Below are 24,178 nucleotides of genomic sequence, written 5' to 3' on the forward strand. Positions count from 1 at the left end.
AAATGCAACGTGTGAACATAGCCAAAGGGAACCCGTTATCAGATTTTCTGCTGTAAACCGTTTCCAAACACTTTTTACTATTTGATTACCATTTTAACAACCTGTCCCTTACACCACCCTTGCATAATTCTGAAAATGATATTTGACCATTACCCTAATGATGGCACACATAGTATCCCTAATGACTTATGTAACAGCAATATACACTCTGTGTACTGATGTTTGCTGCATTGTATTTGATATTTCTGTAATACGTATTTTACCATAATAATCATCAGGCACATATATCTTTTCAGCTCATTTGCATATAGGAAAAATGTGGATTTTGGGAACCATTCATTAGATCGTAGATATCAAGGTATCATTTTCTTCACCTTCCTATGACCTACATGCCCATGTAGACGGCTTTGGAGCAACGATCCTACTGACAGATTCCCTTAAACCTCATTCTGTTAATTAGTATTGGCTGCTGTAAAGATCCCTAACCACAAAAGGGAGTGGATGAATTAAAGCATAAGAGCATGACCTGTGTATATGTAATGATTTTAACTATTAAAAGCTATAGTATATTATTATAGTATTATCAAAGCACACAATGGATAAAAAAACTTCTATTTTCAAGAAATGTTAATGCTGTTTACATTTTACAGTTGACCCAACCGTCATCTTTATGTTAATGATATATAGACAATTCACAATTTCCAGTAATAAGTTCCCATTAACATTCCTATTACCTATTTGTGCCATTGCTGTGTTTCCAAGTAAAAACACTGTAAAAGATAAATTATGATTATGTAACTTTGAGTAAATATTCATATAAACATTTTTAAAGGTAGCCTGTGAGAACAATTCATTCACCACCGCCGCAAACTGTTTATATGGTCATGTTGCTCTCTGAAAGATCATGGCATCCATCTCTTTCTTGTTTCGCAGTCATACCATTACTTATACAATTACTTTCTCCCTGACTTAAAACGTGCTGTTTATTTCCATGCGCAATAGAAGCTTATGTGCTCTTGGAGTGTCAAAGCACTTCCCAAGCATCTGTCTCCTCGGCTCTATTCTCCATCCATCCCCATCTTCCTCTACTTGAGTGGCAACTCACTGACTGTATAGTTAAGCGAGTGAGCTGTCAGTCAAGTAGAGGAAAGTGAGGCTTGGTAGGGAATAGAGTTGGTGAGGTGAAGATTTAAGAAGTGATTTAACACCCCCAGAGCACATAAGCCTCAATAGCGTGTGAGTTAAAACGGTATTTTTTTAGTCAGGAAGCAACCGATTTTATAAGTAAAAGTATGAATGACAGTATCGTTCACAGAGCAACATATCTATATAAACAGTTTTTGGGGTGGGTGTCGGTTGGGGACAGGTTGGATTATTCTGAAAGATTCTCTTTAAAATCTTTTGAAAATCAGACAAACATGAAAAGTTGTATTACCAATAATATAAACAGTAGTAGAATTATTGAAATCACAGGATTGACAAATATGTTAATGATATGCAAATTATGAAAATATGGCAACATCATTTTCAAAACCACTTGAGCACCACATGCATAAATACACACATTTACATGCTTTGGAATTACATTCTAGGGTACTGACAGAGATGGTAGAGGAAATTATTGAACCACTCTCCATAATCTTTGAAAATTCTTGGAGAACAGAAGTCCCAGAAGACTGGAGAAGAGCGAATATTGTCCCTATTTCAAAAAGAAGGTGGACCCAGAGAACTATAGGCCTGTGAGCCTTACTTCTATACCAGGAAAGATCTTTGAAGAAATTATTAGACAACATGTATGTTACGCGCCCCCTGGGCCTGAGTCGTGAGGGGGATACCCGGAGCCGGATCGCTGGGGGTTGTAGTCTCCGTGGCGATGACCCGGTCCGTGCCCAGGGTGGTCAAATCAGTGGCAGTCTTAATAGTGTTATATTGTCCGACTACGCCACCCGTGGATTGCGGTCAGTGGGGACCGCCGCTGCGCTGCAGACCGCTGAGGCTGATGTTGTTTGCGCAGCCGAGTATGGAATAACTCCCCACGGGAGAAGTATTGCCTTAGGGCAGCTAGTGTAGATGATGGGAGTGATGGTGCGAGAGTCCCAGCACTAATGGTGCTGGTGCGGTGAAGAAGCACAGAGACTTGTAATTGCGGTTTCCAATGCTTTACTCACAGTTCTTCACCAGGTCACTCGTGCGCAGGTAGGACCGCCCGAGTCGTGCTGCGTCCACCAGGCAAGGGGCTCGGTCAACCCCCAGGTAATTCCAGAGCGTGGCACAGGACTCCCTTCTCTTCCTTTCTCTGTCCGTCCCCACCAGTGACCCACCTTTATCCAGCTTCCTCGGGCCTTCTCTTGGCGAAACCTATCTCCAGTTTCCCTGACCCTATGTGGTATGCTTTCCTGGTGGATGTAGTGAGGGGTTGCACCAAGATGTGGTCACAACCTCTGGTCTCTTTGGCTGAGGGATTTATTGCCTCCACCAATTTGGGTTCCGGTACCCTGCTCTGCCAACCCTTCACCCGCAATCTCCTGGGCCTATGGGGTTCCTTCTTCACTCGTGTCTCTGGGCCTCTCTTGATGTTTCGTTCCTTGCTTCCTTTCTCCTCTGTTCCAGTTCCTTTCTTACTTTCCTTTCTGTTCCTTCTCCTCTCTCTCTCTCTCAGGCCCCGGCCTCCTGACAAGGCCTGCCCGTGGAGCAGAGCCCATGCAGCAGCTCTGCTCCCTGTCACTTCTCCTCAGACTGCACACTGTTCTAAGATGGTGCCCACCTTATATACCTCCCTTATGTGTGAGCCCAGGTGACTAGCAACCAATGGGCTCCTACCTATGCCCAGAGACCCACCCCTATCTGCTCCTACACCACTGGGTTTTCCTTCCCCCGCCCCACTCCAGCCAGGGACAGAAGCTGTTGTGCCTGCACTTCTGTGGGAGCACCATTGAGCTGTCCCTCGGAAATGGGGTGTGTGTGGTGCATGCAGCCTACCGAGTCCTAGTCCACACTCCATCCTTACCCGGGAGTGGAATATCACACCTCTGGTTTGAGGTGCAATACCCCTGTAGCAGCCGAGCCCTCGGGGTGCTACATATGCAAGTACCTTTATGAGAATGAAGTGATTAACCAGAGCCAGCATGGGTTTGTAACTAATAAGTCATGTCAGACTAACTTAATTTCCTTCTATGACAGAATCACTGACTGGGTGGATCAGAGAAACGCAGTAGATATAGAATATCTTGACTTCAGAAAAGCATTTGACAAAGTATCTCATACCATTCTTATTGAAAAAATGACCAACTATGGAATAGACAAAGCAACTGTTAGATGGATTCATAACTGGTTTAGTGATCGGACCCAAAGAGTGGTCATAAATGGTTCCACATCTAGTTGGAAGAATGTCTCCAGTGGGGTACCACAAGGCTCTGCCCTGGACCCTGTGTTGTTCAACATCTTTATCAATGATTTAGATGAAGAAATTGAGGATTAACTGATTAAATTTTCTGATGACACAAAGCTAGGAGGGATAGCTAATACTAGAGAAGAGAGAGAGAGGATTCAAAAAGACCTAAACAAACTGGAACTGTGGCCAGCAGCTAACATAATGGTTTTTAAAAGGGAGAAATGCAAAGTCCTACGTCTGGACAAGAAAAATGAAAAAAAACATATACAGAATGGGAAGAATAGAACTAAGCAAGAGTACATGAGATGTAGCAGCAAAAAAGGCAAATACAATTCTGGGATGTATTAACAGAAGCATACAGTCTAGATTACGTGAAGTCATTATCCCCCTCTACTCCTCTTTGGTCAGACCTCATCTGGAATACTGTTCCCAGTTCTGGGCACCACATTTTAAAAAAGACATGAAGAACCTGGAGCAAGTTCAGAGAAGAGTGACCAGAATGGTGACTGTGTGCAAACCATGTCCTATGAGGAACGGTTGCAGGATTTGGGAATGTTTAGCTTTCAAAAGAGAAGATTGAGAGGAGACTTAATAGCTGTCTACAAATATCTCAAGGGCTGTCACATTGTAGAAGGATCATCTTTATTCTCATTTGCACAAAGAAAGACTAGAAGCAATAGGATGAAACTGAATGGGAGAAGATACAGATTACAGTAGATATTAGAAAAAACTTTTTGACAGTGAGGGTGATTAATGAGTGGAACAGGCTGCCACGAGAGATGGTGAGTTCTCCTTCAATAGAAGTCTTCAAACAGAGGCTGAACAGACATCTGTTTGAGATGGTTTAGTGAATCCTTCATTGAGCAGGGATTGGACTAGATGACCATGGAGGTCCCTTCCAGCTCTACCTCTCCATATTTCTATCAATCAGGTTTTTAATGGTTGTCTGAGGAATGCTCTGCCATGCTGAATGTATTTGCGCACGCACAACGCAAATCATCTGTTGCTGTCAGTGCCACCATTAAGGAGGGACATTGGGCAATTGTCCAGGGACCCCATCTTCTTAAGCGCCAACAGCAACTACAAGCAGAAACTGCATTGCTAATGCCAGTCCTGCATTATCTGTGTAGTTTCCTATGTTAAAAGTGCAGCAGGATTTTTAGTGACATCATGGTCATGTGACCAAAGGTCAGGTTCACTGTGGGAGTCCAGAAGAACTGAACAGGAGGAGACAGACTGGTATGTCCTCTATAGTGTGTGTTTGTACTTGTGCATGTATATTCTCTGTGTATACATGTGTGTGTATGTGATCTGTGTATACATATGTGTGTATATGCTCTGGTTATACATGCGTGTTTATGAATGTGCTCTTTGTGTACATGTGTGTGTGTGTGCTCTGTGTGTACATTTATGTGTTTGTGCTCTATGTATACATATGTGTGTGCTCTGTGTTCACATGTGTGTGCGCTCAAGCATACATGTGTGTTTATGTATGCACTTGTGTATGTATATGCTATGTGTATACATGTGTGTGCTCTCTGCGCATACATATGTTTCATTTGTGTGTGTATATGTGACTTATGTATATACATATACATGTCTGTATATACTGATGATATATTTGTCACATACACTGTATGTGTAACATATAGTGTGCATGTGTGTGTGCTTGTGGTATCCACGTTTATAAATGCCAGAATTTCAGATGAGAGTTCAAAGGTGTAAACATGTCAGCAATCACCCAATGAATGAGCAAAATGATGGGCATTCATCGGATGATTGGATTGTTTATACCAGAACAAAAATCATCTCCTGTTTACACCAGGCAGCACATTGCCTGGGGTAAACAGGAGATGTGCTGCTGATAACATGACATGTTCTATCAAGTAGACATAATGTGATCTATCTCCATCATTTTTTGCCAGCCTGCTTAAAGAGCTGGTAAATAAGAGTTAAGCAACTTCAATCTAGTAGATCGTGCTCTTTTAATGGTCTGAAATCAGCTTGTGTAAGTGCAACCTGAATGCTTCCTTTGATGGTGCAGTATACTGTAATAGCATTTAGGTTCCCACTTTTAACTTTTGTCCAGGGGGCACCACTTTGTCTAACAATGGCCCTAGAAGTTCTCTATGCAATTGCAGACCAATGTTGTCTCAATGGGAGACAGGTCCAGATACACTGCAGGCCAAGGTAGCACATTTAGGCTACTCAGGCTGATCACAGTAGCTAGAGCAACATGCGCCCTGGTGTTGTCGTGTTGAATGGTTCTTGTGATACTTTGGTGAAAAGGCTGTATCGCTGGTTCCACAACCAAAATAATGTAACACCAAGCTGTTAGTGTACCTGGAATGTCGAGGGCCCAGATACCATACTTTATGCTAACCCAGACCATAATCCCTGGAGTAGGACTGGTATGATGTTCCTTCATGAAGATCTCTTCATGGTGTTGACCATGTTGTCTCCAAATTAAGTCCAGTGCCTGGAATGGAGCAATGGAGGCTGGAATGAAAGTGTGTCCTTTTAAGTGATGAGTCCAGTTTTTGTCTTGGATGCAATATTAGCCCCTGGACACCATATGGGCAATGCCATGAAAAGACCTCCATGAGGGATTGCACTGGTCTTACTCCTGAGATTATGATATGGTGTGGCATAATGTATGGTAGCCTGACCCCTCTAGTCTTTATTTCAATTACACTAACAGATCGGCATTATATTGATTTGGTAGTGGAAGGGTACGGCCATTTCTCTAAAATGTCCCATGAGTCATTTTTCAACACTAAATTGACAGGTCGCATGTTGCTCATGCTACTGTGAGAAGCATGAGAAGACTAAATATTCTACAATGGCCTGAAGCGACTCTGGACTTGTCTCCTATCGAGCACATTGGTCGGCAATTGCAAAGGGAGCTGCCAGTGGATTTTGTTGATTTTGCATGGCCAAGGAGTGTAAGTGCGAGTATTGCTGCGCATGATGCTCATACTCGATAATAGATAAATCATACTTGATACTGAATAACTCTTACTTGATACTGAGAATTTTGAAAATAATTCCATACTTTTTTCATCATTTGCATATCACTTACATGTTTATCGATCCTGTTATTTCCATACTAGTCTCAGGCGCTGTCAAGCTGTGATTCATCAATTTTTTTTGTCAAACAGCCAGTTTCTACAAGCGGAAATTTCCCTGTGCTCTGAAAGCAATAATTGTGAATATCTCTGCAATTGAGCAACACAGCACAAAATTGAAAAATGCAACAAAATCAGGGGAGAGCAGGGATTTTTACAATTTGCCTCAATTTTTATGAGCAAGATACAGGTCCACTTTAAAGGGTTATTCCCAAAACACAAGTTATCCACTATCTACAGAATAGGGGATAACTAGGTGATTTCCAGGGCTCTGACTGCCACATTTTGAATGCTGTTGAGGGGTTTCATGCTCGACCTCTGCTCCATTCATTGCCCATGGTACTGCTGGAGAAAGCAGGGTTATTTCCAGGAATCCCCTTGACAAAAAATGTATGCGAGGCGCCCCATTCTCTGGGTACCAGAGCTCTGATCTTGGGATTGCTAGAGTTCCCAATGGGGATGACATGTAATTTTGGGAAAAAACTTTAATATAAAATATACAAATCAATAAACCATTATAAATATTCAGTAATTGAATTCAACTAGAATAAACATGTATGCATTAAAGTGGTTGGCAGGAACTAACATATTGATGAACTATCCATAGGATAAGTCATGAATATAAGATCGGTGGGGTTGGATACCGGGCGGTTGCCCATAGCTTGTGCATGAAACAGCAGATCGATGTGAGTGTCTGCTGTTGAACCCCCACCTATATAATATTAATGACCTATCTTATGGATAAGTCTAGGACAACCCTTGCATATTGATATGTAAAATATTCTCTAAATTTAAATATTAATTTGGTTTAACGCTTGGGGATGTATCAGTTAGCCACTATGGATATCTGTGAAAATATGAGCTATTTGCTTACAAGGAATATCGTTTTTTAATACTTCAATGTCAATAAAGATTACAGTATTTATGGCTTACCTATACAGAAGTTGATGAACCCAGGCATGGTTTCCTAAGTTTTCAGTGGTGCACCTTGCTCTGAAGAATACAAACATCAGTTTAGATTTAATTCACCGAATCTTGAAATAAATATGATGTTACAAATTCCAATCATTCAGTGGACTTCACTAACTCAAGCAGGCCACCATGTTTATGTAGTCTAAATGTATACTGTAAGCACAAAAATCATTCCTATTATGCTCAGTTTAAGGAAACAGACACAAACTTATATAATAAAATCTATTCTTTACATCAGGTAACTCTGGCCACACATATAAAAAAGCTCTTCTCCAAACAACAAGTACATGGTGAGTGGCCACATGTCCATGCTAATTTCAATGAGGAGAAGGAAATAAGCGATTGTCAGAAACCTCTGGCTGCGGCTTATCTCCCATGGGAACAAATAACCAGGGGTTGAAATTCAGTAAGTCAGATTACACTTTCCCTTAATATCTGCTGTTGGGGAAGAGTCATGAGGTCCCCATACACATTTGATATTCAGCCAATACTGCTGTTTGGGAGTTTGGACAAGTTTTGTTTAATGCAAGAGCGCACAACATTTTTTGGTCTGAGGGCCAGATTCACCCCTAACTTTACGGTTTGCAATAATAAATCATAAATGTCACAATATAAATATTGTGCTCATTCCATTTTAAGAACTCCCACCTATCAGAAGGATAGAGGTCTTCTTCTCTTCCTTTCAAAACCATTAATGGAAGAGACTATAGATTCAGCTTTCTCCATTGTAGTTTATGCACAATTCTGACACAGTCACATGTTTTCCTTCTCCCATAAATAAAAATGATTATGGCAGCACCCATGCATGGCAACTTCCTCTACTCCTTACCTAGATGACATGGCCACATAGTGCACCATTATTAGTTATCCATCCTTGCAGCACTAATTGTCAGTCCTTTACTCACTAACATGTAAAATACAAATAAGCAGCTACCAGACACTCTCAGGTAAGTCTGTGACCAGACAATTGATGGCCGTACAGAAAGGCGTCGTATATATGGCCCTCTTGCCGTAGGTTGTGCACCCCTGGTCTAATGTGTATGGCTACCTTTAGAGCGTATTTGTACACATTCATGGAATGTCCAGAGGTTCACAGAAGAAGAGTTGTTAAAACTAGTGTTGAGCCACCCCCGTAGTGTTCGGGTTCGGTTCGTCGAAAACCGGCATGTTCGCCGAACGGTTCGTCTAACGGTTCGTCGAACACCGTTAAAACCAATGGCAGGCAAACAAAAACACATAGAAACACATAGAAAACACATAGAAAACACCTTCAAAGGTGTCCAAAAGCTGACAAACTGCTCAGAAGACACAACTAACACATGGAAAAGTGACAAGTACATATAGTCATGCGAAAAGAAAAGAGGTGGAGGAGTAAAAGGAGGAGGAGACACAGATATAGGCATGTCATGCCCTTCTAAAATCAAGAAAGGCTGGAGTAAAAATCTAAAATCAGCCTACCACACCCAGACGTCGTGACAAGAAAATTAAAAAAAGAAATATCTTTAGGTAGAATGGCGGTTCCATTCACAACACTTTCCTTACAAGACGTAGTGGTATCCTCGTTGGGAGTCGTGCCAAAAACGGAACCCAATACATTCGGACTAATCCACCATTTGTCATATCCAAGGGGCAGGTCAGTAAACGACAACATCGACGCGGAACCAAGTACAGTAGTATATACTGTACCTCCTTTGACAAGGCAATCAGTCGGGTCAAGAAGTTGGGAAGGGGCACCCTAATGGCCAAAACAGACATTGAGGGGGCATTCCAGTTACTTACAACCTGTGCCTCCGAATGGTGTCCGCCTATTTTCTGCTTCTGGGAAGGAGCATACTATATAGATCGCTGTTTGCCCATGGGGTGCTCCATATCCTGCTCACTATTTGAGGCGTTTAGTTGCTTCCTCGAATGGGTCATCATGGACGTTTTTAAGGTGGCACATATTATCCATTACCTCGACAACTTCTTATGCCTGGGCCCAAAAGATTCGCCACAGTGTGAATACACGTGGTAGTCCACCTGTGAGAAGGAGAGAGCTGGAGGGAGAGCGGACACCACAGAGCCGAGGGGTTAGATGGAGAACGGAAGAAGGAAAGAGGGCGAGGGAGGTAAGGGAGTACGGTGGAAGGCCGACCTGAGCTCCCCCACGTTCCTGCTGGGCGGGGAACAGCCCTGGGAAGAAAAGCCGCTTGCGCATCCCTTTGAGGTTACGGGCGCGAGCGGGCAGAGGGACTACGCTGGAGTGCGAAGCCGACATGGCCAGGCCGTTCCTGCCCGTGCGACCTCCGTGTCGCCGGGTTTGTGCCAGAGCCATGGTGGACCCTGACGGCCAGCCCCCCTCTCCCAATACTGGTGCCTGTCCGCTGGTGGGTCGAGACCTCCCGCGGTGGAGGCAGGTCTAAGCTCTGTAATTTAAATTGGCTGTGTAATTTGAATGAGTGCACTTTAAATCCTTTTACAAGGATCTATTGGAGGGCAAGTCTGGTGCCAGCAGCTGCGGTAATTCCAGCTCCAGTAGCGTCCACTAAAGTTGCTGCAGTTAAAAAGCTTCTATAAAGATCGAGCTTGGCGGTCCGCTGCAAGGCATGCTACCGCCAGTCCCAGCCCCTTTGCCTTGGGACGCCTCCCCTATGCTCTTGACTGAGTGTCCCCGGGGGCCCGAAGCGTTTCCTTGGAAAAAATTAAGTGCCCAAAGCACAGGTGGCGTAGCTTGCTTAACAGCTGGGCTAGTCCGCTGACTAGCAGACACTGCTACTAGGCCCAAAGTATTGCCCGGGCTAGATGCAGATAAAAATTTGTAATTAGATATACAGGCGGTGTAGCTTGCTTAACAGCTGGGATACTCCGCTGACTAGCAGACACTGCTACTAGGCCCAAAGTATTGCCTGGGCTAGATGCAGTTAAAAATTTGTAATTAGAACCACAGGCGGTGTAGCTTGCTTAAGAGCTGGGCTACTCCGCTGACTAGCAGACACTGCTGCTAGGCCCAAAGTATTGCCTGGGCTAGATGCAGTTAAAAATTGTTATTAGATACATAGGCGGTGTAGCTTGCTTCAGATGGGCTACTCCGCTGACTACGAGACACTGCTACTAGCCCAAAAGGATTTCCTGGGTTAGATGCAGTAAAAAATTGTTATTAGATATACAGGTGGTGTAGCGTGCTTCAGATGGGCTACTCCGCTGACTACGAGACACTGCTACTAGCCCAAAATGATTGGCTGGTTTAGATGCAGTAAAAAAATTTTATCAGATACACAGGTGCTGTAGTAGCTTGCTTCACAGCTGGGCTACTACGCTAACTAGCAGACACTGAAGCTTTGGAGCAGACCTCTGATTCCCAGGCTATAGTATGAGTAAACAGCTCTGCAGACTCAACCATCTGTGTTACCCCAAGCCATAGTGTATGTAGTTTCTTACGGTTAAAAGGGGGGGACACCTGGAATTGACGATGCCAATGTCATGTAAAACACAGCAAGGGGACTCCAAAAAGAATCTCCATTTTTTCCAAAAATTGTGGCACCTACACCACTTAAGTGGCATCAATTGCCCCAGAGTTGCTTAAAATGGTTGGTGAGGTGATTTTCCAAAATCCTCAAGCTTTTAGTCAGGATGACACAGGGCTAGAAAAGTCCTTGCGGATCCATGATTTGTTCATCTTTATGAATGAGTCTGTCTACATTCTCAGTGGACAGCCGCGTGCGCTTATCTGTCAGTACACCACCAGCAGCGCTGAACACACGTTCAGAGAGAACGCTGGCTGCGGGGTACGACAAGATCTTCAAGGCGTGAGTGGCGAGCTCAGGCCATTTTTCCAGATTGGAAGCCCAAAATGAGCAAGGGTCCAGTGACACAGTCATAGCTTCGATGTTCACTTGGAGATACTCCTGTACCATCCTCTCTAGGCGTTGACTATGTGTCAGACTCCTTGTCTCCTGTGGCCTTGCAAAGGATGGTCTAAAAAATTGGTGAAAGGATTCCACAAAATTGCTGTTACCAGCAGATATGGTGTTACTGTTACGGTTTGAGTGATGAAGACTCGACAATCCCACGGTTGGCAAGCTAGAACTGTGAGATTCACTACGTACACCACTGGTGTTTTGTGGAAAAGCAGATGTAAGATTCTGTAACAGCCTCTGCTGATACTCCTGCATGCGTGAATCCCTTTCTATGGCAGGAATTATTTCGGAAAATTTACTTTTGTACCGGGGATCTAAGAGTGTGGCAACCCAGTAGTCAGGATTACTTCAAATTCTGACAATCCAAGGGTCATGTTGCAGGTAGTGCAGCAAGAAGGCACTCATATGTCTTGCGCATCCAGGAGGACCAAGTCCTTGTTGTGTTGGTGGCGAGGTAAGAATCATGCTTCCTTCCTCTGCCCTCTCCCCCAACTTCGCACAACAGAAATGTGATCAAGGTCTCCCTCATCTGATGAGTCTTCCATGCCCATCGCCAGTTCGTCCTCCACTTCTTCCTCGGCTCCTTCTTCCTCAACAGTTTGGCTGCTACCATGCAGCCTCGTTAATACCTCTCCCCCACCCTCCCATGCCTGCCGCCTTGGTGCTGCCGACCGTCTGGACCTTGGAGATGTTATCCCTTCCGCATACGACTCCTTCTCTCCTTCCTCCACCTCCTCTTGTCCCACCACCTGACTCTGAATTCTGTTTAATGTGTGCTCCAGCATGTAAATGACCGGAATAGTCATGCTGATAATGGCATCGTCAGCACTAAACATCTTCGTCGCCATTTCAAAACTGTGCAGAAGGGTGCATAGGTCCCTGATCTGAGACCACTCCTGCAGCGTGATTTGCCCCACCTCTGGATCTCGTTGGCCCAGGCTATACGTCATAACGTATTGCACCAGGGCTCGTCGGTGCTGCCACAGTCGCTGCAACATGTGCAGAGTTGAATTCCATCGTGTCGGCACATCGCATTTCAGCCGGTGAACTGGCAGGCCCAACGACTTCTGTAGAGATGTAAGTCGTTGAGCTGCGGGATGCGAACGGCTGAAGTGAGCACACAGCGACCGTGCCCTCTGCAGAAGGCCATCTAGTCCGGATAGTGGGCTAAAAATTGCTGGACAACCAGGTTCAACACGTGAGCCATACAAGGCACGTGTGTGACATTGCCCTGGTGAAGGGCCGCACCCAGGTTTGCAGCATTGTCGCACATGGCCTTCCCTGGCTGCAGGTTCAGAGGAGACAACCATTCAAGAAACTCAGTCTCCAGAGCTGACCACAACTCCTCAGTTGTGTGACTCACATTTCCCAGACATTTCAAAGTAAACACCGCCTGATGCCGTTGAGCCCTGCTTCCAGCATAGTAAGGAGGTGTGCAGGATTCCTTCTGCGCAGTTAGAACGCGGGTGGCATTACCAGACAGGCTTTGGCTGCAGGTGGAGAACTGAGAGGAGGTTGAGGAGGCAGAAGCAGTGGAGGAACTTCTAGATAAAAAGGATTGACGTACAACTCGTGGGGACGGCAAGACTTGGACAGCAGCCCCTTGTCCTGCTGTCACCATAGTTACCTAGTGCCCAGTCAGCGACATGTAACGCCCCTGTCCATGCCTACTCGTCCAAGTGTCTGTGGTGAAATTCACCCTGTCACACACAGAGTTTCTCAAGGAAGCGGTGATGTTGTATGTGACATTCTGGTGTAGCGCAGGCACAGATTTCTTTGAGAAGTAGTGGCGACTGGGCATCTGGTACTGGGGCACTGCGACGGACATAAGGTCTCTAAAATCATCTGTGTCCACCAGGCGGAAAGGCAGCATTTCTGTAGCTAACAGCTTGCAGATGATGAAATTCAACCTCTTAGCTTTGTCATGGCTAGGAGGAAATGGTCTTTTACTTGTCCACATCTGAGGGACCGAGGGCTGGCTGTTGTGCTTAGACGGGGTTGAGTAGCGTGTCCCCGGCAAACTGCCGGTCTGTGAGGAAGATGCAGGCGGACATGTTATGTTGCCTTGATCCAAAGGTGGTGCTCTCAATGTCGGAGAGCGCTCAACACCAGCAGGTGTTTCCACTTCCAAATGAACTGACGACCTGCCAATCACACTGGCTGTTGCGGGTAAAGAGGTGGCAGGTCTGCGTCCAAAAACATGTGTGACTGCTGTCCCCCCAGTCACAGAGGATGAAGAGGCCGCGAATGCAAAAGATGGGGCAGACGGTGGTTGGCCCGGCCCGCTAGGCCGCATTGTAGGACAGTGAGCTTCCCACTGCAACTTATGCTTCATATGCATGTGACAGTTCTTGCATGAAGTACTCAAACTATGGATTTTTTGGCCTCTACTTAGCTTTTGGTGACAAATGTTACAGATAACATGAGTTGGGTCATCCTTTGCGATCTCAAAAAATGCCCAGGCTATGCAAGGCTTAGAGCCCATGCGACCTGAAGAGCCACCACGACTTGTGGTCAGAGGCAGAGCTGTGTTTGAGGATGCAGTTGTTGACGTGCTTCCAGTACTCCGTCTCTGTCCAGGAAGGTGCAACCTAACCTCGTCGTCACTAGCATCCTCCTCCACCTCCTCTGCTGACCTCATCTCTTGGCTGACTGTGGGTTGACAGTAAGTGGGATCTCCAACCTTGTCGTCATCACCCTGTGTGTTCTCACACCCGTCGTCCTCAGAGCCAACCTCTTCCTGCCCTGACCGAAAAGTCAAGTTGTCGCTCCAATCAGGTATCTGAGTCTCATCATCGTCTTCCTCATTGTCTCCACCAACAGGAGTTACAGTTTGGGAACGAGGGTCTACATTATGCTCAGAACCTTCTTCACCTGGGCCTGGATCAGACTCATAAACATTCTGGGCATCAGTGCAGATCATTTCCTAGTCTGGATTCACAGAAGCTCTGGAGCAGACCTCTGATTCCCAGGCTATAGTATGAGTAAACAGCTCTGCAGACTCAACCATCTGTGTTACCCTATACTCATACGGGCAGCTGGAGACTTGGGAGCTGTGAGGAAGCAAGTGCGATTGGGGTGACACCTCTGAGGACTGGAGTATTTGTGATGTTGAAGTTGAGGTGGAGGAGAGCCCACTTGAAGGAGCACTTGATATCCGTTGAAGCACCTGCTGTTTTTGTGCCTCATCTAGAATTTGTAGCGATGGGTGTGTCCGTAAGAAAGGAATCATATCACATTGTCCACGAAAAGAAGTAGACGTCTTAGTTTGGCTGGCAGATGGTGGTTTCTGTTGCTTTACCATCTACCCCACGGACACAACCTTTTTTTCCCTTTCCCACACGCCTATTCCCCTTTTCACCAGCAGCAGGCCTTTTGCCACTCATTTTGGTGGTGAACTAACTGGCAACTTTGTAGTTGTTTGCACAAAAAACGATGGATGGAAACCGAGCAGAGCTGAGTGGCCAAACTGTGGTACTAGCCCAAAAGGATTGGCTGGGTTAGATGCAGTAAAAAATTTGAATTAGATACACAGGCGGTGTAGCTTCCTTCACAGGTGGGCTACTCCGCTGACTACGAGACACTGCTACTAGGCCCAAAAGGATTACTGAGTTAGATGCAGTAAAAAATTGTTATTAGATACACAGGCAGTGTAGCTTCCTTCACAGGTGGGCTACTCCGCTGACTACAAGACACTGCTACTAGGCCCAAAAAGATTTCCTGGGTTAGATGCAGTAATAAATTAGAATTAGATACACAGGCGGTGTAGCTTCCTTCACTGGTGGGCTACTCCGCTGACTTCCAGACACTGCTACTATGCCCAAAAAGATTTCCTGGGTTAGATGCAGTAAAAAATTAGAATTAGATGCACAGACGGTGTAGCTTCCTTCACAGGTAGGCTACTCCGCTGACTACCAGACACTGCTACTAGGCCCAAAAAGATTTCCTGGGTTAGATGCAGTAAAAAATTAGAATTAGATACACAGGCTGTGTAGCTTCCTTCACAGGTGGGCTACTCCGCTGGCTATGAGACACTGCTATTGTGCCCAAAAGGATTTACTGGGTTAGATGCAGTAAAAATTGTTATTAGATACATAGGTGGTATAGCTTGCTTCAGATGGGCTACTCCACTGACTACCAGACACTGCTACTAGGCCCAAAAGGATTTCCTAGGCTAAATGCAGTAAAAATTAGATTTAGATACACAGGTGGTGTAGCTTCCTTTACAGGTGGGCTACTCCGCTGACTATGAGACACTGTTACTAGGCCCAAAAAGATTTCCTGGGTTAGATGCAGTAAAAAATTAGAACTAGATACACAGGCGGTGTAGCTTCCTTCACAGGTGGGCTACTCCTCTGGCTATGAGACACTGCTACAATGCCCAAAAGGATTTACTGGGTTAGATGCAGTAAAAAATTGTTATTAGATACACAGGTGGTGTAGCTTGCTACACAGATAGGCTACTCCAATGACTAACAGACACTGCTACTGGCCCAAAAGGATTGGCTGTGCTACATTTCGCCAAATGCTCTGAAAAACACTTGCACAGCACTGGCACAGACCTGCCTGGCAAAAAGTGCTATGAACTGCTGTAACCTAGCCCTCAAAAGGGCTGCAATTAGAACTAGTCCCTACTCCCTAAACCTATCTCTCTATGTAACTGGAAATTCGCTCGCAATTCACACAGTTATACTGTATAGCGCCCACAGCAGCAGGTGTGCCGTCTAACACTCAGCTGCAGCAGTGAGGAAATGGTGGCGATGGGGAAAATGGCTGGGTCTTATAGGGCAAGGACATGTGACATACACAGCCAATGACACATGCCCTTGCTTGTGTGAAAAAAAAGCACTTCGCTGCGTGTGTGCCCTGCTGATAGGCTGACAGACTGCACCGCCCCACTGTAAATGCGGGAAAGAAAAAAAAATGGAGATCGGCATTATTTCTGCAGAGATCCATCCCCTGCCCCTCCCCCCGCCCACTCTACACTGAAACTGTCTATTAACATTGATTAACAGTATTACTGTGAAAAAATCCAGTTACGCTTTAGGTGCACGAACAGTTATCGAACATAACCTAGAACAGCCAAATTTTTTGCAAATCGTTCGAGTTCGTCGAACGACTCGAGCACGGCCCAAAACAGCTCGAATTTGAGATTGGCGAACAATTCGAGTCGAACACCGCTCATCTCTATTTAAAACTCCTGGATGCTTTCGAAGCCTCCCAAAATTACCGGAGAACAGGTAAAAGTCAGAGTTCTGGCTGCAAAATATGTATTTAGCATGTGGAAGAGATGTGCAAAAAGGGCTTAGAGGCAATGTTAAAGAGGGGATGTGGCTAAGAAGAAACATTTTTCAGGGGTGATATTTTAGGAATATTTTAATATATGGATAGAAGAAAACATTTTAATGTATTGGTAGTATTTTAATGGGCTGACCATTTTCCAAATCAGTCCTTCTCAATCAGTGAAGCAGGCTTCACTACTGAGGAACTGTGGAGGAAGTTTTCATATACCTAGTGATTATGTGTACAATTCTTCTTTTCTATTCAACTTAACATTATCCCCTTCCCAACATGGCTATTGACCGTTTCGCACTTTTCTCGCCTATTTCCAAAAGCGATTATTCACTCTTTTATTTTTCATCCACATACACATGCAGCGGGTGAAATAAGTATTGAACATGTCACCAATTTTAGTAAGTAAATATATTTTTTAAAGGTGCAATTGAAATGAAATTCTCACCAGATGTTGGTAACAACACATCCAAGCCACACAGGCAAAGAAATCAAACCACAGATATCCATAATTAAGTTATGTGTAATAATGAGAAATAACACAGGGAAAAAGTATTGAAGACATAAAGAAAGAGAGGTGCAAAAAGCCATGGAAAGTCATGACACCAGCTGAATTCTATCATTAATTAGAAAGCTATAATGCTATTTACTGAAAAATAATATCAGCTGGTTCCACTGATTGGCCTATAAAAAGGTGTTTAATTACCTCAGTGCCACACAAGAAACATCTCATTATGGGTAAAACCAGTGAGCTGTCTCAAGACTTTTGCAACCTTATTGTTGCAAAACATACTGATGGAATTAGATACAGAAAAATTTCTACACTATTGAAAGTTCCAGTGAGTACTGTTGGGACAATAATCCAGAAGTTGTAAGAACATCATTTCACAATAAACCGACCATGACCAGGTGCTCCTTGCAAGATATCAGACTGAGGAGTGAAAAGAATTATCAGAAGAGTTATCTAAGAGCCACAGGCCACCTGTGGAGAGCTACAGAAAGACCTGGAATCAGCAGGTACAATTGTTTCAAAGAAAACTATAAGTAATGCACTCAACCTCACAAGACTCCATTGCTAAAGAAAAAGCATGTTCAAGCATGTTTAAAGTTTGCTGAACAACATTTAGACAAGCTTGTGAAATACTGAGAAAATATAGTCTGGTCAGAAAAGACCAAAATTGAACTCTTTGGATGCCATAATACACACTAAATTTGGGGCCCAAAAGGTACTGCATATCACTCCACAAACACTATACCAACAGAGAAGTTTGGATGTGGGAACATCATGGTGTGGGCCTGTTTTTCAGCATATGGCACCTGCAAACTTCATATAACTGAAGGAAGGATGAATGGACATTCTTGATAAAAATCTGCTGCCATCCACCAGAATGATGAAGATTAAACAAGGGTGGACATTTCAGCAAGATAATGATCCCAAACACACAGCAAAGGAAACTATACGTTCTTTCTCTGAAACTAATTCAAAGTTGCTAGAATGGCTCAGCCAATCACCTGACCTGAATAAAATAGAAAATTTATGGAAGAAACGAAAGCTCAGAGTTCATAGGAGATGCCCAAAGAACCTTCAGGATTTGAAGAGTGTTTGTGTGGAAGAATGGGCCAAAATCACACCAGAGCAATGCATGTGACTAGCTTCTCCATACAGGAGGCGTATTAAAACCATCATTACCAACAAAGGCTTTAGTACAAAGTATTAAATACATTTCAATAAGTGTTTTCAATACTTTTTACTTGTGTCGTTTATCATTAGTACACATAATTTATGGACTTCTATGGTATGATTTCTTTGTCTGTGTGGATTGGATGGGTTGTTACCATCATCTGGTAAAATTTCATGTTAATAGCACCTTTAGATATATACAGTGATATGAAAAAGTTTGGGCACCCCTATTAATCTTAAGCTTAATGTGTTATAAAAATTGGTGTTTTTGCAACAGCTATTTCAGTTTGATATATGTAATAACTGTTGGACACAGTAATGTTTCTGCCTTGAAATGAGGTTTATTGTACTAACAGAAAATGTGCAATCTGCATTCAAACAAAATTTGACAGGTGCATAAGTATGGGCACCCTTATCATTTTCTTGTTTTAAATACTCCTACCTACTTATTACTGACTTACTAAAGCCCTTTTTTTGTTTTTTTTTTAACCTCATTGAGCTTTGAACTTCATAGCCAGGTGTATGCAATCATGAGAAAAGCTACTTAAAGTGGCCACTTGCAAGTTGTTCTCCTGTTTGAATCTCATCTGAAGAGTGGCATCATGGGCTCCTCAAAACAACTGTCAAATGATCTGAAAACAAAGATTATTCAACATAGTTGTTCAGGGGAAGGATACAGAAAGCTGTCTCAGAGATTTAACCTGTCAGTTTCTACTATGAGGAACATAGTAAGGAAATGGAAGAACACAGGGACAGTTCTTGTTAAGGCCAGAAGTGGCAGGCCAAGAAAAACATCAGAAAGGCAGAGAAGAAGAATGGTGAGATCAGTCAAGGACAATCCTCAGACCACCTCCAGAGAGCTGCAGCATCAACTTGCTGCAGATGGTGTCACTGTGCATTGGTCAACTATACAACGCACTTTGCACAAGGAGAAGCTGTATGGGAGAGTTATGCGAAAGAAGCCGTTTCTGCAAGCACGCCACAAACAGTGTCGGCTGAGGTATGCAAAAGCACATTTGGAGAAGCCAATTTCTTTTTGGAAGAAGGTCCTGTGGACTGATGAAACCAAGATTGAGTTGTTTGGTCATACAAAAAGGCGTTATGCATGGTGGCAAAAAAAACACAGCATTCCAAGAAAAAACACTTGCTACCCACAGTAAAATCTGGTGGAGGTTCCATCATGCTTTGGGGCTGTGTGGCCAATTCCGGCACCGGGAATCTTGTTAAAGTTGAGGGACGCATGGATTCCACTCAGTATCAGCAGATTCTTGACAATAATGTTCAAGAATCAGTGACAAAATTGAAGTTACGCAGGGGATGGATCTTTCAGCAAGACAATGATCCAAAACACCGCTCCAAATCTACTCAGGCATTCATGCAGAGGAACAATTACAATGTTCTGGAATGGGCATCCCAGTCCCCAGACCTGAATATCATTGAACATCTGTGGGATCATTTGAAGAGGGCTGTCCATGCTCGGTGACCATCAAACTTAACTGAACTGGAATTGTTTTGTAAAGAGGAATGGTCAAAAATACCTTCATCCAGGATCCAGGAAATCATTAAAAGCTACAGGAAGCGACTAAAGGCTGTTGTTTTTGCAAAAGGAGGATCTACTAAATATTAATGTCACTTTTCTGGTGAGGTGCCCATACTTATGCACCTGTCAAATTTTGTTTGAATGCAAATTGCACATTTTCTGTTAGTACAATAAACCTCATTTCAAGGCAGAAACATTACTGTGTCCAACAGTTATTACATATATCAAACTGAAATAGCTGTTGCAAAAACACCAATTTTTATAAAACTTTAAGCTTAAGATTAATAGGGGTGCCCAAACTTTTTCATATAACTGTATGTACTTAAAAGATTGAAGCCTTGGTGCTTGAGGAATACATTGTTGCACCTGGTTGTAGACTCCTCATATTATTGACCTAGCAATCTTAATAGTTGTACACTACTTCAGAGAGAGAGGGTTCGATAAAAGAAAGGTAGAGTATGCCTCTATGTTAAAAGGGATATGAAATCAATTGTAAAAGAGGAAATAATGAGAAGGAAATAATAAGGTAGAGGAAAAAGGAAATAAGGAATGAACGTTGTAAGGGAGTTGAAATGGTGTGGGTGGTATTAGTAAGGTAGGAAAACACAAAAACATTCCACAAAAACATCTCAAGATTCTCTGAAATCATTGAAGATATAGAGGACCAGCAATACAAACAAATAGAGCAGACTGGTACCCCTTTGAGAGGTGCCTACATGCAATTTAGGCGGCCACCATCCCCTCCCAACCTTTATAGCCCTGCTATTTTCACCAAACACACCTCCTTTCTCCTCCCCTTGAACTTTTCACCCCAGTTAACTCACAACCACCTACCTAATTTTAACCCCTGTTATGCCCTACATAGCTGAGTCATGGGTAACTGCGCCGGTGGTTCTGTTGGGCTACGTTTTTCCTTTTCCACCATGTCTACTTGCCTTCCTGAATTCCATCTCTCCAGGTGAGTGACACACATGCACCCAACCATCCATAGGATGTAAAGAATGCAACATTTATCAATGTAGGTCACCATCTTCCATTTTTTATAGTGCCATTTTGATGATTATGTGGCACCCCAGTAGTCCAGTTGCCACAGTGGCATTGCCTCCCTCACAAGGGGGTGATGCCATGCCTGGAAGCAAGGATGGGTCCCCTAATCAGGTTTTGCTAGCATGCAACACTTCCTGGCTCCAGACCAGCAAGGGGAGCTCCTCCCCTGAGCAACTGGATCTGGAGGCGGGGTTAGTTAGTGTGAGGAGAACAGACAGGAGTTGAAGTCAGGACGTCGACAAGGAAAGACCTAGGGAGTGGAGCTGTACGGCAGTTCACACCAAATGGAAGCGCAGAAGAACCGGACACCGGAGTCCGAGGTTGTGGGGCACTGAAGGCCCAGCAGCAGAAACCGGAGGGCAGGAGACTGCAGGTCTCCTGGCCCCATCAGACGCCCGGAGGCTCAGCAGCACCGCAGGGCCCAGCACCGCCACGTGGGAGCGACACTCCAGGAAGGCCCGAGCTGCCTGCCATACGGGTGAGCACAAAGACTTTTTACTCAGGGACGAGGGCCGCAGCATAGCTATACGCAGCAAGGCCAAAGAGGTAGCGCAAAGGTAAGGCCTACAACTACACCTGGCTAGGTGGATCCCCCAACTTGCTTTCAGGCCGCCCGGACCTCTAGTACCCGTTCCCCGGTCTGCCTAACCACCGCAAGTAAAGATAAAAGGAAAACCCCATTAAGTTGTGGACTGATTATCAACTGCGCCATCCTCTGCACTACACTGCACAGCAACATCATAAAATCACTACTTCCTGCCCTGGAGCTAAGCTCTGCCTGTGGAGAGCTGAACCAATTCTGCTGCACTAACATTGGCTCCAGAGGTTCTGCTCCACAGCGGCGGCTCCATATAGCCACATACCACAGGTGGCATCACGAACTGTATATAAAAACTATAAATCCCCTATAAATTTCTCCTTTTATTGACCGCCCTGAGTCACGAACCGGGTCACCGCCACTGTGACATCTTCCCTAGCAACGACCGACCCGGCACCAAGTACCCCACGGCCCAGGGGGCGCGTCAATTACATGATCATTGTTAGCTCTTTTATCCATGAACATGATCAGCATAGGCACACTGACTGGTCTGATGCTACGCAGAAAACTGCTATGCTCTGTGTGCTATGAATAGCCAGCAGTAGAGGACATATTATTGGTGAACTTTGTGCAGCCGCACAGGGGGCCAAGAGGTAAGATGTCTCATTACCACCACAATAGCATTATGATGAGTTATTGGACTATAAAGGGCCCATATATACTCCACAGAACCCTTTTCTTTCTGAGTCTGGCAGTGATAGCCAGCATTAACATTTTCAGCAATTTGTTCTACACCATCTTTCTGAGAGATGAGACAAAGATGATGCCTTTACTCCCCATGCACAATAGTGAGCACAGAAGTCCAACTGAGCCTGTCCGGCAGTGTTAAGAATTTGTATGGTCCCGTAGTTAAGGAGTTGTAGAAGGCACACACAATGTGAGAACTGGTAGCAATAACCTGGTGACAAATTCTAAATCAATATCCAGGGGTATAAATTATAGTGTGCAAAGGTAGTTTTGGCACACTGGACTGTTGCCTGTGGGGTCCCAAAGACTTTCCTAACACATAGGAGGACATCAGCATTATGAATGGTGCCTATAATAGCTGATCACTGGGTGTTCTGAGTGTCAGACCCCCACCAATCTGATATTGCTGACCTATCAGAAGGATCGGGCATAAATATGTTGTTACTGGATATCTTAATAAATAATGGCACAATCTGATCAGTTACCAAGAAACTATATTGAGTGAAATCTCCTTTCAATGGACTTTTCTCTCTCTGAGGATCCAAAAATCAGAACTAAAAACTTGAAACAGATGAGTAAAACTCTCTAGTTTTACACTAACAATAGTTTGTAAGTTGTCACTGTCAGTTGCGTTAACCAGTTGTGGCCATTAAACACAATTATGGTAAGATCACAGATATTAAATAATTTTACATTGAAACAAACATAAGAATACTTACAGCAACCCTTCCAATGGTTTGTTGATTCTCCAGTGTTCTTCTACGTTCTGTTCTGTCTTCTATATTTGTGCAATATATGAGGTGGCATAAGTTCCTTATTTTTCTGGTGTCATGCAACATGTGTTGTGAAATACAGAGCTAATAAAGAAAAAATAAAGAGGGAATTTTACCACAATAACATTGTTTACATCAAACCGTTGAATATACTTATGTAATTTTAGTAAATACAAAGCGAATAATCCTAGTATAAGAGCGATAATAGCTAAGAGATAAGATACACAATAACTATATGGCTGATGGTGCGAAAGACAGAACCATTTGTAGTTTAATTTAAAGGGGATAGTCACAATGTACTCATTAAAGCTCAATGACATTTGTCATGGCTTGCCACATCATCTCAGAAGCTACAGGATACAGGAAGGAAACTTTCTTTGTCATTTCGTTTGCCTGTTAGTTACTGTATATCACACGACAAAAGGAATTACCAAATTTTTCATGCTGATCTAGACAGATGATCTAGTACTGGCGGCAGAGTGAGATAATCCACCTGAGTTGTTATGCCTTTTGCAAAAAAAATCACATTTGCTCTGCCTTGATGGAAGATACCTAGCCGCCTTTATTTATTGAATAAAAGTTTTATACTGTTGCATAGCAGAGACCTTGGTCTGCTCGTTGGAATTTCCATTTTGATGAAGGTGCACTACACCATTGCCAGCAGCAATTACAGATAAGGACTATATGTCCTTTTTGGCTCATTGAGTTAATGTTTGTATGGCAGTGATGCACTACAAAAAGCAGATTGGGTGCTTGACTCCACGCTAGGTGATACTTACAGGTGCATCTCATTAAATTAGAATATCATCAAAAAGTTAATTTATTTCAGTTCTTCAATACAAAAAGTGAAACTCCTATATTATATAGAGTCATTACAAACAGAGTGATCTATTTCAAGTGTTTATTTCTGTTAATGTTGATGATTATGGCTTACAGCCAATGAAAACACAAAAGTCATTATCTCAGTAAATTAAAATAATTAACAAAAAACACCTGCAAAGGCTTCCTAAGCTTTTAAAAAGGTCCCTTAGTCTGTTTCAGTAGGCTCCACAATCATGGAGAAGACTGCTGACTTGACAGATGTCCAGAAGGCAGACATTGACACAATCCACAAGGTCCCAGAGTTCCAATTTTCATTTGGAAATCAATGTCCCAGAGTCTGGAGGAAATAAA

The 24,178-nt window shown here is 43.7% G+C and overlaps 1 protein-coding gene across 1 annotated transcript in view; it reads right to left on the reverse strand.

Annotated features, from left to right (window-relative positions):
• LOC141166600 (immunoglobulin superfamily member 1-like) overlaps positions 1-23,069 on the reverse strand; it is a 171,036-nt gene extending 147,967 nt beyond the window's left edge. The window contains exons 1-3 of the mRNA XM_073653450.1: positions 22,952-23,069; positions 7,453-7,512; positions 735-770 (exon numbers count right to left, since the gene is read on the reverse strand). Of these exons, the coding sequence (XP_073509551.1) occupies positions 735-770; positions 7,453-7,480 (64 nt within the window). The 5' untranslated portion in view covers positions 7,481-7,512; positions 22,952-23,069. The remainder of the gene's footprint in view (positions 1-734; positions 771-7,452; positions 7,513-22,951) is intronic.
• Between the last annotated feature and the right edge of the window lie 1,109 nt (positions 23,070-24,178).

This window comes from Phyllobates terribilis, unplaced genomic scaffold, assembly GCF_046119375.1.
Source record: "Phyllobates terribilis strain yellow unplaced genomic scaffold, ASM4611937v1 Scaffold_1__5_contigs__length_1240528914, whole genome shotgun sequence".
NCBI lineage: Eukaryota > Metazoa > Chordata > Amphibia > Anura > Dendrobatidae > Phyllobates > Phyllobates terribilis.